General features: G+C 40.9%; 1 protein-coding gene across 1 annotated transcript; it reads left to right on the forward strand.

Moving 5' to 3' along the window:
* The first annotated feature begins 4,799 nt into the window (after nucleotides 1-4,799).
* On the forward strand, nucleotides 4,800-15,966 carry slc20a1b (solute carrier family 20 member 1b). Its single transcript, XM_014409411.4, has 11 exons — nucleotides 4,800-5,107; nucleotides 6,138-6,853; nucleotides 7,056-7,196; nucleotides 7,810-7,895; nucleotides 8,177-8,273; nucleotides 11,541-11,660; nucleotides 12,897-13,154; nucleotides 13,284-13,914; nucleotides 14,009-14,194; nucleotides 14,320-14,404; nucleotides 14,590-15,966. Exons 2-11 carry the CDS (start codon nucleotides 6,511-6,513, stop codon nucleotides 14,743-14,745), a joined length of 2,103 nt encoding a protein of 700 aa, XP_014264897.2. The 5' UTR covers nucleotides 4,800-5,107; nucleotides 6,138-6,510; the 3' UTR covers nucleotides 14,746-15,966.
* The last annotated feature ends 1,621 nt before the right edge of the window (nucleotides 15,967-17,587 follow it).

Raw genomic sequence — 17,587 nt, forward strand, 5'->3', positions numbered from 1 at the left:
CCGCCCCTGCACAGTTACCAGCTGTCAGCTACGTAGAAAAAGATCCTGGTGTAGAAAGTAATATTAAATAAATTCTAACAACAGCTTATCAAGCTTAAACGTGCTGCTGTTGTTCAGCTGCTGGTTTCCTCTTTCTGGCGCAAAGTGGGCCAAAAACAAAGAAGAGAGACGGACTCGCCACAGAAAAGCCGAACAGCTGATCATTAATCAGTTTCACGATTGAAGTAGCAGCAAGAAGAGGCAGTCGCTCCATATATTGGTTGTTAAGCTGACCGTGGGAATGCTTTACAAACATTCAGAGATGAACTTACACACGTGCTTTACTTCTCTCTGGAATAACTTCCTCGGAGATGAAATGCTGGTTTGGTAGTGAGGCTACAAATACACACAGCCGCTCTATCACGTGAGCACACTGCTCCGACGTGCTGCGGTTATGAGCCGAGTTACGCCGTGTCGCAAGTTTTGTGAGGTGCTTTTTTGATATTTAATGGATCGGATTACATTTTTTTATTTCTCTCCGATATCCGATACAGTAATTTATGTCAGTATCGGACCGATACCGATACGTAATATCGGATCGGTCCATCTCTACTAAAGACCACTTTAAAAACTCTATGAATTTCTTGTGAGGTAAATGTGGGGTAAAGTTAAACTTTTGCACAGTACTGCATACCTATTAAAATTTGCAACACATCAGTAGCACTTTCAGGATGACTGGGCATAGAAAGAGGTGATGTTGAGTCTTTCTCCAGATCCAAAGAGTTATCCACTCTGTGAAAGACTGGCAAATAGATCAACATTTTATGCAAACACTTTGTTAACATCCTCATCTTTGGCACATTGTTGTTATAAGTTTCAGCAAATCAAAAGCCACTGCCTGTGTGGTTATCTGAATAGCATTACTCGTAAGTAGTTGTGAAATCTTTTCTGAGTACAAAGGTTAGGAAACCAAAGGACACACGCAGGCAATACAGACAGCTTGTCCCTGTTTTAAGGTGTGGCTCACTGCACAATGGTGCTAGTTTCCATGTTTTGTTTTATCACTCCAGTACATCTTTGATTCTGGGAAAGACAGAAGTATGCTTCAAAGCTCCACTATCATGTCTCTAAAGATCTGTATTACATACTTGGGTACAGGTGGTAATGCTAGTTGAATTTCTCTCTTTATAACAGGGGTGAAAGCACCCTTTATTGAATTTAAAATTGGCCCTTCTTTCCTTGTGAACGTGCGCATTATCTTCCCCGGTATCCTATTGTTACTATTCTTATATTCATTTCCATTCAAAGAGAGCCAAATACACGACAATGAAACCCAGGATCAAAACGCTCAAGCAAGGATAAAGAAACAAGCAAAAACAATAACAAGGAGTGTGGTGATTTATGTTGTGAGCACACCCCCACTCCCATCGGTCACCTGAATCACCAGAATCCAAATTCACAACCCAGGGAGGTATTAGGAATCCACATGAGCCTAGAAAACCCAAGTGACTACAACTGACAGTGAAGACCAAGCCACAGTGGGCACCAGCACCACCACTCCACAACAGACCACCCCATCCCAGAGGGCTGGGTGCGGGGACCAGGCACCCGTCCTGCAGAAGGACTCCAAGTTTGCATCACGCGGCCCAACATCTAGGACCACACCCACCAAGAGAAGACAACATAGCAGACGTAAATATGCAGCTCCTACATAAATTCCACAGCAGCAACCCCACCACAGCAAGCCTCCGCCCTGCCAGGTGCAGCATGCTGAGATATGCAACATTTTCAGCAAATAGGTCTTTGGTAATAAAATAAGATATAATATTGTGTTTGTAAACTGTGTTATGTTCCTTTTTATCTTTTCTTTTTATCGCTCCCCAAGTGGTGGTGATCTAGATCGCATTAACCTACTTAAAAGCATATATTTTTTAGAAATGTTATTACAAAACAAAGAGACACACAGGTAGTACAGACAGGTTGTCCCTGTTTTAAGGTGTGGTTCACGGCGAAATGATAGTGGTTTCCATGTTTAGTTTGTTTTATCACTTCATTGCATCTGCAATTCTTGGGAAGATAGAAGTATTGCCACTACAAGCTTCAAATCCCGACAGTTCTAGGTACGTGTCATGTCTCTAAGGTTATATATGATTTGCATGGGTACAGGTAGTGATAAAAACAACATGTGAGACTTTATCCCCCAAAGGGTCAGAATTTACTAATGCTGGTTGGTTCTTTCTTTACATCAGAGCCTGAAGAATTTCCTCTATTGAATTTGACCTGTCTATTGATGCTTTCACAAACACAAACCATAAATATTAATAGATTAGTTTTGAAATACAGATTTGACCATAGTTTTAGGGCAGGAACAATAAGTCTTTGGTTCTGAAACAACCAGAAGCCGATAATAGTAGATTTCATTAATTTACGGTTTAGATATGGTATTGTTATAAATAATGTGTAAATTATTTTAAAAACATCCGCAGGCTGATGAAATGTTTGGAAAAACAGGCCTAAATGTGCTGTTTCTTGTTTGATTTAATTTGTCGATAGTTATATTTACTGCTAATATTTGTGTCTTTGAAATTAACAGAGAAAATATTCAGCTTTTATCAGTAACACTAAGCGCACTGTTAATTAGCTCACTGTTATTCATCCTTTGTTTCTCCCTCCTCTTTGTAGGTTACTGAAGCCCACAGATGACTCTTCTGCATGATCAAAATGTGTGATGCTTCAGTAAATGCAGAAATTCCTCCAGTTGCCATAAGGCACTGTATAAATGGTGAGGCCTGCCTTCTATCTTTACAGCAGACTCTTTCTTGCAAGCTTGTAGCATGTCCATTCAGATTGTTTGGTTTTTTGTTTGGCTTTTTTGTGCATCACACTGATGGTGTTCCCTGTCAAACTTAAAATAATTAATTAACCTGCATGTCAATGGGTTTTACGACTGTATTTTTTCTAAAGGTTTTAATACTCTTAAAGGTCTTCTTCCCCTCACCTAACAAGTTTTCTGCTGAGGAGCTATGGGCTCATGTGCTTTGTGAACAGTTCTAACTTAAAGGTGAAAACATTTCTAAGAATTTGATCACTGGGAGCTACTCTTGCTACAAGGAAGCCTTGTAAATATACGGGCCCGGGGTTATTTATATATAATAATGTACTCCAGATGGCGCTGTTTAACCAAGCAGAGTGTAAGGTTTCAGTACAGGTTAATCTGAATTACCTGCCATTCATTAGATTTTCATTCAGTTATTCTATGTAGCCTAAGACCTTTGCAAGCAATAAACAAGGGTGATAAACGACTGTACTAATACAGCAGGTCTCTTTTTTTAGGCTCAGCTCGCTCACTTCTTTAAGGTCATGTGCTTGTTGCTCATGAAAGCAGTGGAGTTCAGTGTTATCAAAAGGCCAGGCTAAGTGGGGGTTTTTTTCAGAACCTGTTGTTTAGCTTAACTTATCTCTAAGACAAAAAAAGAAGAATTCAACACAACCATTTGTTTCTATGCTGCTTTAGATATCAGACTTGCTACAATTTGCATATGTAGTCAAATAAAAGTGGTTATTTTATCCCATCGGGTGCTCCTCTGTGACTCTGAGTTTTGAGCAGTGAACAGAAAGTAGCCTGAAAATCTAACCCTAACCCTGTGTTATCATAATAATTTTTGAAAATTGTTCTCCCCAAGTCCTGCCAAAGAGGGTGGGGTTATAATTACTTGTCAGTACTAATAGTGGTTTAGACCACAGAAGTTTAACTATAACCTCAGGATGAGCAATTTTTAATCTGGTTTGTATACCATATTGATTTCCTTGAGTTGAAGCAATTAAACAAACTCTAAATATTCTGACATTGGCAGTTCCTCTATACGGCCACGGTCAGGTCACATTTCTGTGTCTGCAGCCTCTGGGAGTAAACAAGGCTTTCTGGGCTGAGGTGGGAGTTAGAGAAGGCGCAAATTATGTCGTTAGAGGTTATGGTAGGAATTCTTGAAACTTGTGTTTTGACGTCGCCTCTCCTATACCTTGCAGTAATGCTGCCTTCAAGCTCACCGACAGCAATCATAATTACTGGAGTCGTCGAAAATTTCCATGCGCCTCAAAGAAGTGACGTCACAGAGCCAGAGACAATAACGACGTTAACAAGGCCATCGTTTAATAAAACAATGCAATAATGTATATTTTATAAAATTACGCTATTTACTACATTGTTTACTGTAACGTGTGTAATCCAATCCCTACTCGTTGTCATACTAGTAGGCTATAGATTATTTGCCTATATTACTATAAACCTATCGCATCTCAGCGCACAATGTGTTTTGTCATGCTTTTTGAAAACAACTTCTGTCCAGGATATCACGTCTCTCTTGATAAACATAATAAAAGAAGAGCGACCAGAGAAAACTACTTTTGTTGACTGTGAATGTTGTTATTTCCGGACAATGCACTTCAATGAGCGGCAGGTCTTCTGTTATGCGGTTAACGTAAACACTGACTGTTTTCATGCACTGTTTCCAGGTGACAGCTTCTCTGAAATAGACGATTATGGTTTGTGTCTATGTATGCTATATGTGAGCATCTAAATGTGCAACATTTTTTGTGACGGAATCTAACAGTTTTTTTTTATGTGTTTGTCGGTAGTCAGCTCACCAGACAGTAAGACAATGGCGCGAACTGCAAATTTATTAAATAAGATTTTACAATGAGGGGAGACGCTCCCAGTGGGCACACTCGAGCAAGCACGACCACGCACCCTTCACGTGAAAACAGGAAGTTACTCCCGCCCAGTTGGCGGGTGGGGCTTGTACAACAGATGCCACCCCCAGCTCTGTTCGCCGGTATAAGCGAGTTCCTCTGGAGTCTGTCAGGCATTCATTTAAACTGAGAAGTTTCTCGATTCCATAAGGCGGTTTTCTTCTCTCCATATTGACTCACTTTGTCGCAATTATCATTTTTCTTTAGTCGCGTTATTTAAAAAAAACTTTAAGGGCAGATTTTTTGAACGGGTTACATTTCATAATCCGTTTAAGTTTTTCTTTATCCCGCCCGCGCTGTCTTAACGTCTGTGTGCGCGCGCTAATTAGCTTAACGGCTAGTGAGCACTACTCTACGGGACTGATAACTGCAGTGTGTGGTAAGTTTTATATTTAACATTTTATACCTTTTTAATGAAAAGCTCAGTCGTTCATTTTACGAATTTTGTAATTAAGGCGTACGTCAAAGTGCGCGCTGATGCTAACCCCAGCCATTGTATTATACATTCGATCCAGATGGTGGCTAGCGTATTTACTCGTTAGAAAAAATACATTTAATATGGATTAAATACTTTACTTGACTTTGAATTGATTAAGACTGTTATGTGTGGGAGTCAGTTAGCCCATACAATGTTAAATTTGTATCAGTGTATAACGCCGATGTAATTGCTATTCTTAATGTTAATCCTAAGCGAATATAGGCAGCAAGAATTATATCTGGTTTGCACTTTTTATAGACCTTTAAACCGGGTCGACACACGCGACACAACGAACCGGTGCCGCATTGAGTTGTGTTCCCTAAACTGAGTCATATCCGGTTGCGTCCCCCTGTTACGGAAAATAAACACGTCAGACACTAGTAAAACGCTGTTTATGGACGCAGCCACTATTATGGTGGATTAAAACGCCAAATTTGAGATCGGTCCAAATGTTTTTTGTTTTTTAAGATTGGGCCAGCCACTTCTGTAGCGCAGAGCGTGAAGCTGTAGGAACAGACGGCGCTCGTGTTGCGTGAATGAATGACGACACGTGTGCGAGTAGGGAAAGTTAAAATGTCTCCCACATAAAACGGCTCGATGTATCTCGAGCTTCCCATCATGATCGCTTGATCATCCACCGTACAGCAATTAACATTTTAAATGCGACTATCCTGACTCAAAATAAAGGACATTGGTGTAATATAGTTGCGGTCTTTCATGCGCCATTTACTAAAAATGGCCTCCGTTTTAAGGAAGGGCAGCAACCAGAGGTCCTTCTTCCGGTCCACAGTTACTGCCGGTTTTCTACTCGTATATCTTATTCGTGATGTAAAGGTTTATTCCTTATGTAAAAGCTTTGTTGCCTGTGTTTTCACGTTAGTGAAGGATGTCTTGTTTTTTTTTTTTTTGTGTGTGTGTGTTGTCTTTTCAGGATGTACCCTTGCTCATCTGCAGTCACAGTGGCACAATGGCTGTCTTTTCTTTCTGCTTAATCTCTCGGCACCCAAAGGACAATAACAGATCCACCAAAATTTTAGGATAGCAATAGTTTTTCACTGTACCTCTAGTTTACTTTAATTGTTTTCTGGTTAGATCCAGATAAACCCATTACAAGTTTGCACTGCTGAATCCCACAAATTCTGTTAAGACAGGTGGGCCTAAAAATAAAGCTAATTATTTATTTACCTCTGTTTACCTCTTTATTTTACTAGCTGCTGTTTAGAAACAGATTTATATAAAACCCTATTTTGTCTGGCATTTATTCCTTTAAGATTGTGAATCAGTTCCTTTAAAACTTACAAAAAATGTTTTCAACAACTGCAACTGCAATAGTGCTGACCACTGCCATGGTAACCTATACACCTCTGACTGAGTATGTGTGGTTGCTGGTTGTTGGCTTTATCATTGCCTTCGTCTTAGCCTTTTCTGTCGGTGCCAATGATGTTGCTAACTCATTTGGTACAGCCGTGGGCTCTGGAGTGGTCACTTTGCGTCAGGCATGTATTCTAGCAACAGTGTTTGAGACTCTGGGGTCTGTGCTTCTTGGGGCCAAAGTGAGTGAAACTATTCGCAAGGGAATCATTGATGTGGGCATGTACAACGGCTCTGAACATGTCTTGATGGCTGGATCTATCAGCGCAATGGTTGGTGAGTATCTGCAGCTTATCTTTCATGTAATTTGAACTGTCGGTCAATGTGGACAGAGCATTGCTTGTAGAAATTAAAGATGTGAAAATGCATTGGAGTAGTGGTGAATCTGGTTGTAGAATATTTTTGGTACCTGTCTTGACTGTATAAAAGCTGAAATTATGACACCATGCAACTGATGTCATGAATGTATTCTGGTTAGGTTCTGCTGTGTGGCAGCTGGCTGCTTCCTTCCTTAAGCTCCCCATCTCTGGAACACATTGCATTGTTGGTGCTACTATCGGCTTCTCGCTGGTTGCCAAAGGGCAGCAGGGCGTCAGGTGGCTTGAACTCCTACGTATTGGTATGTAACCAGTCAACTGACATAGAAATTCCCTTTAATGGTTAGCTGAATTTCATCACAGGCATTTAAAGTATATTTTATTAATGGCGGTGTGTGAAGACTCTTACAGTGTGATAATACCATCCCAAATCCAGGTCAGTAATCAAGTATGTTCATGAATGGCAGGTCCAGCATTTCAGCTAAATCCACATTCAGACATGGGACGCATTCATTGTACAAATCAATAGTGATTTCCACCACTTTGTGTTGGACTTTGGGAGGAGGCAGTACAAATAAGGAGTGTTATTTGATAAGGTCGTATGATGACTTGGAGAACAATAGGCAGTTTTAAAGGGTTGTTCTAGAGTTCAGTTTGTTGCCTGTGGGGTGGGTGTCTTTCTTTCTTTCTTCTCCCTTTAGTTTTTAGTTTCTATGAATCATGCTCATGTAACTCTATTTAAATAAACACATTCTTTATTAAAAATAAGCTGTATAGTAGGAGTTAAATGAATTTAGGTTTTTTTTTTTTTTTTCTACTGTTCTTTGACAAATTCTCTCATTACTTTTCCACTGCTTTGTAATGCTCCCATTTGTGTTTGGATTTATTTATTTATCTATTTATTTATTTGTGCAGTTGCTTCCTGGTTCCTGAGTCCCCTGTTGTCTGGAATAATGTCAGCCGTTGTCTTCTATTTTGTGCGCAGGTTCATTTTACAGAAAGTAAGTCTCCTTTTATCAAAATTGTGGATATGCTCGGTTAATGTAACATTAGAAGAGTGAAGTTGTGGTTTAAGGCTGTTTCAACACTGTACTGGTCCACCCCCAAAATGCAATTGGGAAAATGTTTATTACATGGCAGGAAATAAGCTACCGTGCTTTGAAGCAGTTCCTTATAGGAACACATGGTTCAGATTTCCACTGTGCTTGTTGTGCCTTGAAATGTAACCTGACAGCAAGATGAGGCAACTTGGATTTCTGAACATTCTATTTTCTTCCTGTAGGAAGACCCAGTACCCAATGGCTTGAAGGCCCTGCCTGTCTTCTATGCGATAACAATGGCAATCAACTTGTTCTCCATCATGTTCACTGGTGCTCCGGGTGAGTATCATTGTTTCATTTTGCTCTGCATGCCTGCCCACAGCCACAGCTTAAAATAAGCTGCTCCCTCAGACAGCCGGATGCCCACACATATTCCAGCCTGAACCAGACTGTTTACCATTTTCACAGAAGCCGTGTTTATTTTAACATGTTTTTTTGAAGCTCTCTTGCTTTGTGGTTCTATGTGGGTCATAGCTGGCATGAAGTTTTAGAGTGGAGCACAACAGGGAGATGGAAATAAGATTTCATTTAACTCCTGACATCACTTCAGGCATGCAGGAGGAAAAGAGAAGTAAAGAGTGTGCTGTCAAAGTTGTCCGCTGCTAGTAGTTGTATTATTGCTCTGAATCTGTGTGGCAATGCTCTTAATATTTGCTGGTTTTTGGTTTACCAGAAACTCTTTATTAAATGAGCCATTTTCGCTCCTTTTGTTTTCTTCTCTCTGCAGGGCCTAACAGTTCCAGATCTTAGCTGGCCTGGGCCATTTAAATGACGGCTACAGGCCAGAGTTTGACCAGATCTGGTGAGCTGATGTGTGAATGCACATCAGCACACTAAGAAGAGAGCACTTGCACTTCCCACATAGACAGTAAATCCCTGGTTAGTCAGGCACAACAGTACAGTCATATCAAGTTCACCACACGTGAAATTGCCATCTGCAATTTTATTTTTAAATATATTCACAAGACAAACTAGCATTCATATACTCACATGTTGTACACAAAGACAGAGGTCATAATACAAACTTTGGCTCATTGTAAAAGTAAAGTAGACTAGGTTTTACTCTACTCTCCTCAGTTGTTTGTCATTGGCCCAGTAACACAAATTCATCACTGCATTTATAATTAAAAAAAACAAAGAAAAACATTTAGGTTTTCAGACCTATAGTCTAGGCTTGGCTTTGGTTACTATACTGCTCTGGCACCCAGGACGACAGCAGTGCATTATTGCTGATGAATGCACCTTAATGCAGCAACAGTATCTCAGCTAACTGAGTCCAGTGTGTTTGGTTTCCTGTGACATTCCCTGATCTTTATGCTAGCTTAGTGGTGAAGTTGGATGCCAGACACCCCACAGCACATTCCTATGCTCAATATAAACACCAGTGCCAGAGACCTCAAGTCCGCATTTGGGCCAGAGAATTTAAGGGTCAGCTGACTGTCCTGTACAGATGAGGCTCAGTGTGACTTCATTCCTTCATAAATCATTCAGCTGCTGTCACTGCATTGCAGCCCTATACATTGTAAAAGGGAGACGCACCCTAAAAGCCAACTTCATGCCATTCAGTCATGAAGACAAATGAAGTTCAGGTAAAGTACTGTTAAGCCTTCAGAGCACAGATGCTGAACGCAATTCCCTGTTTATGACGTTTGCTGAATCTGCCCTAAATTTTGTCCTCGTTGCTGCACATCACTCAATTGTTCGCACCTGCTCTATACACAAGTCTAAACAGGACCGTGGCTTTTTTTTTATTATGTATTTAAAGTGTCAGAGTGACAGGATATCTGGACCCCTCATACCAGCCTCAATTGATAAACTTCCATTTTTTGTAGCAGGGCACAAATTTTCTGCCTCGATAACCCACTGAAAAACAGTCACTGGATTTAGTTACCATGGGGGCACTAAACAATTGGCATCACAGCACGGATGACTTGTTTCAACCTGAGCCATGATCCTGAAACAACTTTTAAGCGATTGCTATAGTCAACTCTTGTGTAACAGATTTTAATTCATTATGAGGAGTTACAAATGTCATTAGTCCTTAGTGCCCTAAGGACAGATAACCAAAAGGGTTCTTGCCAAGTGACTCAAACTCCACCTTTTAACTGTCATTGTAATTGAGGTTGGTGGTGTACTACATGTACAGTACTGGGAGGGGGGGGGGAAACAAACCTTGTTGTTGTGTAATGCAGGCCATGGAATATAGGTTTCTGCAAGTGTTTTGGAACACAGCTGTGGTTAAATTTCATTTACTGTCCAGTTTCAGTCATCCCACTGCATGCTTGTGGTATAAAGTCACTTCTTTCTGTAAGAGTGTTAATCAGACTACAAAATGCAGCCCAGCTTTTTAATCTATACTACTTTTTTCCTTCACAAAAAATAAATAATAATTACCATCCGGGTGGATAATTTCCCTCTTTATTCTGTAGTTTTAAAATCCTGTTTGATATCAGATGAGTTCCTGTTTAATAATGCATGGCAGTACCACGTGTGTTTGGATGTCTCTAGTAGTGAGTCAGTGTACTCAGTCGTAGACAAGACTTAACTGTTAAGAGTCACCGTCCACTTTTTCCTTATGCCTCTCCTGTCCCAAAGGGAGTGAGCTTCCATTGCGTAACTAAATAAACATGAGTTAGGTGCTCCGCAGTCTCATGCTGCAGCGTGACTCAGTGCACTGTGTGGACTGTGCCCTCAAACAAACACAGTAACTGAGACACTTATCACCTCCCCATGGCCCTCATTTCCTTTTCTTCTCTTACACTTCCTAAACAATCCATATCTTAGTGGAAGTGTGGCGTTTATGGCCAAGGTCATGTCCAGACATTCAAACAAGGTGGTAGATTTTTATTTTTTATTTATTTTTATCCACAATTTGTTTTTGTCCCCATGAAACTGCTGACTTTGTGTATGACATGGATAACTGCTTCTCCAGGGAAATGTAAATGGTAACTTTCTGCCAGCATGCATTGCGCTACATCTTTGTGCTGCACCAGGTTTGCTGCAGTGTTGGCAAGAGGGTGCCTTCATTTTTTTTACAGTAAAGTGCCCTAGTACAAGCCCCCCCCCCCCCCCCCCCCCTTCTTTTTGCTTTTCTTTTATGCTACCCAAGTTATGTCTCCTTTTGAGGAACTCATTGTTTCTGTGTAATTGTTAGCTGGGCACTTTGGGGTCTTGGTGACATTGGTGTTGCATAACTGTTCATGTCTGGAGGTACACATGCTTTCCATTTTTAACTACGTGGCACAATGAAGCTATGCAGTCACTGAAGTTGTTGCAGAGTACTTGAGTACTTTCAAACATAAGTGCCATTAATGAATGAAAATGAAACTTCATTGCCCTCATAGGACCTTTTCTAGAGGGGCTTATATTTTTACATATTTATAAAACTGCTGTCCTATATTATATTTTAATGTTGGTGTATTACTTTGTATGGTCTGCTAGAAAAGGTAGCTCCTGCTGCCTAGTTGTTTTGTTTTTGTTTTTTTAAATATGCCTTTCTCTTATTTGCTTTTGTTTATATCTGCGTGGCACTTGGCGATCCTCCAGTGCTGGGATTTGACATGATACCTTGGTGGGGCATCCTGCTCATCTCATTGGCCTGTGGTCTGCTGACCTCCATTGTGGTTTGGTTTATTGTCTGCCCTCGCCTAAAGAAGAAGATTGAACGTAAGTCCCATTTTTGCCAATCTGACTCACTGTTCAACTCCATGTGACTCAGTTTCCTTACTTAAGCCATTGGACAAATCATGACTGGAGCGTTGCACTGCAACTCCGCCTATCGAGTGTGGGATTATATTAATCCAGCAAATGAAGTTCAGGGATATATTTTTCACAATGGATTCGCTCTAATGAAAATGATGTGAAAATATTGTCTTTGCTTTAATCCAGGATTATAGAATTAAAAACCAGAGTAAACTCTGATGCATTTGCATCCGAATAGTGTGATTTGGTGTTAAGACATAACCATTCGTTTTAACCTCCATGAATGTATTTTTGGCTCACTCTGTTATCTACAATGCAGTTCTTCTCTTTAATGACTCATAGGTTTAGTCTCTCCTGGCATAAGTTATCTTTTCGGGTTGATTACAGAAAAGCTGTGTCTGATGCAACCTATGACTTAGGTTCACAAATATTGCCTTTTATTACTTAATAGAGCTCTAAATGGTTCGTTAATGACATATTTGGGGAAAAATGTGTCTCCTAAAATGAGTAATAACTTTTTTTGAAGAGCGGGTTTGCTCTCTTTAAAAAAAAAAAAAAAAAAAAAAAAGTGTTTGACAGATCCTTTATTCGTCACTTCTCTCTTGGAGCAGCAGGTTTATCTGACAAGGCATAAACTGCCTTGATTCAGTAGACAGGCTGACTAATTGGGTCATAAGGATTCACTAATTGGTCTTTACCACCTCAACTAAAAATAAGCCCGCACTGACTTTGTGTTGACGTGGCATTGGCAGTGCATTGGGAGGTGTGTTTGAGGGGGACCTATTGCTTCAGATCCAGCCATGACCAGTTTGGATGATGCAATCTCACCAGGACACACTTAGATTTATTGAACAAAAAATAATGGCACTGAGTATCTAGTTCACTTTAAAGCTACAAAAAATGTCATGTGAGCCTCGGACATTTAGTTTGTCTCTCTTAAAACAAGATAATAGTGGTAATATGAATATGTCCTTTGTAATCCTGTTAATCTGATCCTGTGAACACCGGAGTCCACCCTTGGACACAGATCTTTATATTTACAGTACAAAGGGTTTTCTGACTTTAAGGTTATGCAACACTTGGACTCCCTACAGCTGAAGTTGAAGGAAAAACAGATGCTGGGTTAGGATGTCTCTGCTATGCTAAGTATATGTTTGGATGCGATCCAAATAATTCTCAATCCAACTCTTGCCCTAATAGGAGATATCAAGTCCAGTCCCACTGAAAGCCCTCTGATGGAAAAGAAGGAGCTTAAAGAAGCCCACTGTCCAATCCTGAAGCAGGCATCTACCACACCAGCTGCCAGTTACAACTCTGCTGACCCTCTTCCTGGCCCTGAGGAGCGCAGGGTGGCCTTTGACATCGGAGATTCAGATGAAGCCGAGAGTAATAAGGAACACAGGGTGGCCTTTGACATCGGAGATTCTGATGACACAGACTACAGCAATTCAAACGATGGTAAATATGCCAAAATACAATATGTTTTAAAAATCTTTGTCATCTTAAAATGACAGTTGCTATAGATATTTCATAATAATTTTATGATTAACTTGCAGATGATTTTATGACATTTCTTTTTTTCTGCAGCCCCTGCACAGGTTCAATCAAACAGTCAGGTCCATTTTAGTAACCAAGCCCAAAGCAACGGTGCCTCCACAAATGCTCAAAATCAGGTTCAATTCAAAAATCATGTTCAGTTCAACAACAGACCTCCACAGCCACCAAGTAACGGTTATAGCCAGTACCACACAGTCCACACAGACTCAGCCCTCTACAAAGACCTACTGCACAAGCTCCACCTGGCCAAAATGAGCGACTGCATGGGAGAAGGAGGCGACAGACCTATCCGGCGCAACAATAGCTACACCGCCTACACCATGACCATCATTGGCATGCATGACAAGCATAAAGAAGGGGACTTCCGTGCTTGTGAGGATGGCAACAAGGCTCCAGGATCAGGCAGTCAGGAGAGAAAGCGACTGCGTATGGATAGCTACACCAGCTACTGCAATGCTGTGGCAGAGCACACAACTCCTGAAGGTCTGGTAGAGGGTGATGTGAGGCTAGACATGGAGATCAAGGATACAGGTAGCAGCCAGAGTTCCCTGGATGATGAAAGGCCTGAAAAAGACAAACCAGAAGTCTCAGTCTTGTTCCAGTTCCTTCAAATTCTTACTGCTTGCTTTGGATCCTTTGCCCATGGAGGAAATGATGTTAGGTATGGTTAATGATATCATATCAGACAAGTGTGTGGTGACCTGTTTCTTTGCCAGATTGTTAATAACAACAAAAAAAATTTCTCCACTCTGCAGTAATGCCATTGGACCTTTGGTAGCTCTGTGGTTGGTTTACGAAACAAGCAGCGTGTTCTCAAATGCACATACACCCATTTGGTTACTGCTGTATGGTGGCGTGGGTATCTGCGCTGGACTCTGGGTATGGGGTCGCCGGGTGATTCAGACAATGGGGAAAGACCTCACCCCCATCACCCCCTCAAGGTAAAGACTCAGACAGTTCATAAGTTGTTTCCACCCAGAACCACATCCTCCCCAGACATTACTGCTCCTTACATTAGAGCTGCTCAGACACATCCACATGAGTTTTTTTCTTTCTCCTCCTGCAGTGGTTTTAGCATCGAACTGGCCTCAGCCTTGACTGTCGTGGTTGCTTCTAACATTGGCCTGCCTGTCTCCACCACCCACTGCAAGGTAAGCTGGTCAAACACTGTGGTCTGGGAACTCAAACGAGAGATGACGGAAGAGACTGTTTCATAAGAGGGAGGCTTGAGTAAACAGTCTAGTAGAAGTTCCACATGTGGAGCAAGTTTCTCCTCAATAAAATGTCAGGCATATGCATGCACAACGATCATTTGACTGTTATTTATCTGAAATAGGTGGGCTCTGTGGTGGCAGTAGGTTGGCTGCGCTCAAAGAAGGCAGTAGACTGGCGTCTGTTCAGGAACATCTTCATGGCGTGGTTTGTGACGGTTCCCATCTCTGGTCTGATCAGTGCTGCTATCATGGCTATCTTCGTCCACGTCATCCTGTGAGCATTCAGCTGCACCCCAAGCAGGGGGAGGAGAAAAAAACGCTCCGACGTGCACCCGGAGAGAAAGGAGTGAAGTTTGAAGGCCAAAATATATCGCTTACCTCTGGCCAACAACTTTATAAGAAAAAGGAAAAAAAAAAAAAAGTTAGAAAGGGTTCGGTGACATGTGCCTGTGGTTCTTGGCTGCATCATTTTCAGACTATAAATTGCTATCTGTTCCATTTGGGTCACATAACTTGTAGTTACGACCTTTTTCATTTCTTTTGGCTTTCTTTTTCATATCTCATCATTCTGTAAAGAGTTAATCTTAAATCAACTGTTTGTAATAATTCATGTTCTTTTTACTTTGCGGTTATGTATGATTATTATGTACAGCCATTTTATTTTATACATTAGGCAGGAATGAACAACTGAAAATACAGTATTAGCCTATTACAGATGTAACACTCGAGTCTTCACACATGCTGGAGACTGATTCAAGAAAAATAAGAAGGCAGTATTTGGGTGAAAGTGTTTCGCTGTTTTAGAGTAGAGTTTACAGCCGGTTTTCTTTCAGCTGACAAATTAGGACCCTTTTTGTTGTTAAGAGATAAATGTTTTTCACCTGTTTGAGCATGTTTTTCTACCGTGCTGGATGACTACAGCTGAACATTATGAGGAATACTACGTAATTGTCATAAGCCATCACACTAGTAAGAAATGGCACAACCCAAATTGGTAGTTGGTGACTTATTGCTCTGCGTCTCCAGGTTGGGACTTTCTGTTCTTGATCAGTGTGGAAATAACAGATCTGTTGAGAAATGTCATTTCTGAACATCAGCTAGTGCAACAACGTGTTCCCAAACATTACCTTAAGTCTGTTAAAACTTGATTGAATCGTCCCTAATGGTTTAAGCGCTCTAGGTCGGCTTCAGCCTTGTTTTTGTAGTCCACATTAAGATACATATTATTACACATATTCAGTTTGCCTGGGCAACTAGGTTTTCCTGCCCTTCCTCTGGATGATACATGATGAGGATCAGGAACCTGAAAACTGGAAGTTTGTGTGCCCAGTGTGTGATTGACTGCAGTAATGAATGCATTTCACAACCTAGATGCTGTAGCTGCCTTAATTGTTTTATTTTCCATTAGGTACCAAAGAGTTTTTGTTTTTAAGGCATATCAAGGTGTACTACTCCACATTTGTGGAAGGAAAAATGGAAATAAAAATTGAAAAACAGAATACTTGTTGAACTTTGTTGATGATCTACAATGAAGGGGACATTACTGCAATGTGTATCAATACAAACACAGTATACAGCTACTGATATCTGTACAGATTATTTTATTTTTAATAAATTTCCCCTCTTGTGAACATCTCTGGAAGGCCTTCAACACCTTAAAATATACCCCCCTCCAACTGATTTTTAACAGTATTTTGACAATTGGTAACAAAACAAATATCTGCTCCCTATTTTCTGAGATTAGGTGCTTCCGGTGCATGCAGCAAGATGTCAGAGATATACCAGACTGTGGTAATGGCAGTCATTTACTTTGCTGCCAGAGATGCTAGTAGGATCAACAAACTAATCGAAAAGTTGGCCAGAATCCGGGGGCGTTTGAGTCGCTGAGGGACAGAAGGTTTGAACAAACTGCAGTCTGTCATAGACAACCCATTGCACCTGCTCCATTCTGCACTACAGAGGCAGCAGGGTTCATTCTTCTTATCCAACCCCACTTCTGTAGATAATGCTTGAGGAAATCATTCCTGCCAGTCTCTGCACAAAATAAACAGAAACCTGTCCAACAGCTGTCCTGTGACAGGTGAGCACACCTCTTAAATTGATAGTGTGCATGTTGTTTATTAATGCCGTTGGCATTCTAGAATTCTCTTTTGCACATACTTTTTTTTAAACTAATTTTTCTACTCGTGTCACTTTATATCACATTTTGCACTTCCTCACATCATAAGGCCTTCAGTATGGGCCTGTAGTACCTTTAACTCTATCAATCACCTGTTTCATGTCTTGTTTTCAAACACATTTCGAACAACATTAACAGCATTTCTAATTCCAGATGTTCTCTTTTACCTTGATAAGCTGTTGGGAGGCCTACAGTAAAATGACCATGTTCAACCCCAAAAATGTAAGGGCCTGGGCCCGTATCCCTAAAGAATCTTTGTGCAAAAAGTGGCTCCTCGCGGCCAAATTCTAAGAAAATTCTCAGAGTCATGACGTTTTCTTAGAATTTCCCCTAAAAGTGACACGACAATCCCAGTTAATATAAAAGCTATTCCTCAAGATTCCTAGCGCTTAAAAGGGCTCCTAAGGCGAGATCTGCTAAGAGCAGGGAAGAGGACTTTTAGTGGCTTAGGAGTTCCCCTAAGCAGCTGCACAAAATGGCCAACAGAAGAGGCAGGAGAGATGTCCTGCAAACACTGGATGACAGGGAATTATTGAGATGCTACAGATTGGATCGTGCAGGAATCATGTTTGTGGTGGATCTCCTTAGAGATGCAATTACTTCACCAACTCGACGCCACAACGCTATTACACCGGAGACGAAAGTAATCACAACCCCGAGGTATTTGGCAACCGGGAAAATGCAACAATGCAGCAGTGATGACTTGGGTCTGCAATCACAGACATTGCTAAAAGCTGAGCCATGTTACCCTCGTTAAGACCACACTGGACTTGTAACGTTGTGATTTCTACTTCATTAAGGACAGCCTCTTGAGATAGGCCATCTCGTTTTCAACGGGGTCCATATGGGAGTGAAAGTACAAAATATGTCAGCTAGGATATTAATATGAGCAAATAAGACATGAATCATTATTTGAACAGGGTGTAATGAGTTTAAGTTTT

The sequence above is a fragment of the Maylandia zebra genome, linkage group LG7 (genome assembly GCF_041146795.1).
Source record: "Maylandia zebra isolate NMK-2024a linkage group LG7, Mzebra_GT3a, whole genome shotgun sequence".
NCBI classification, from domain to species: Eukaryota; Metazoa; Chordata; class Actinopteri; order Cichliformes; family Cichlidae; genus Maylandia; species Maylandia zebra.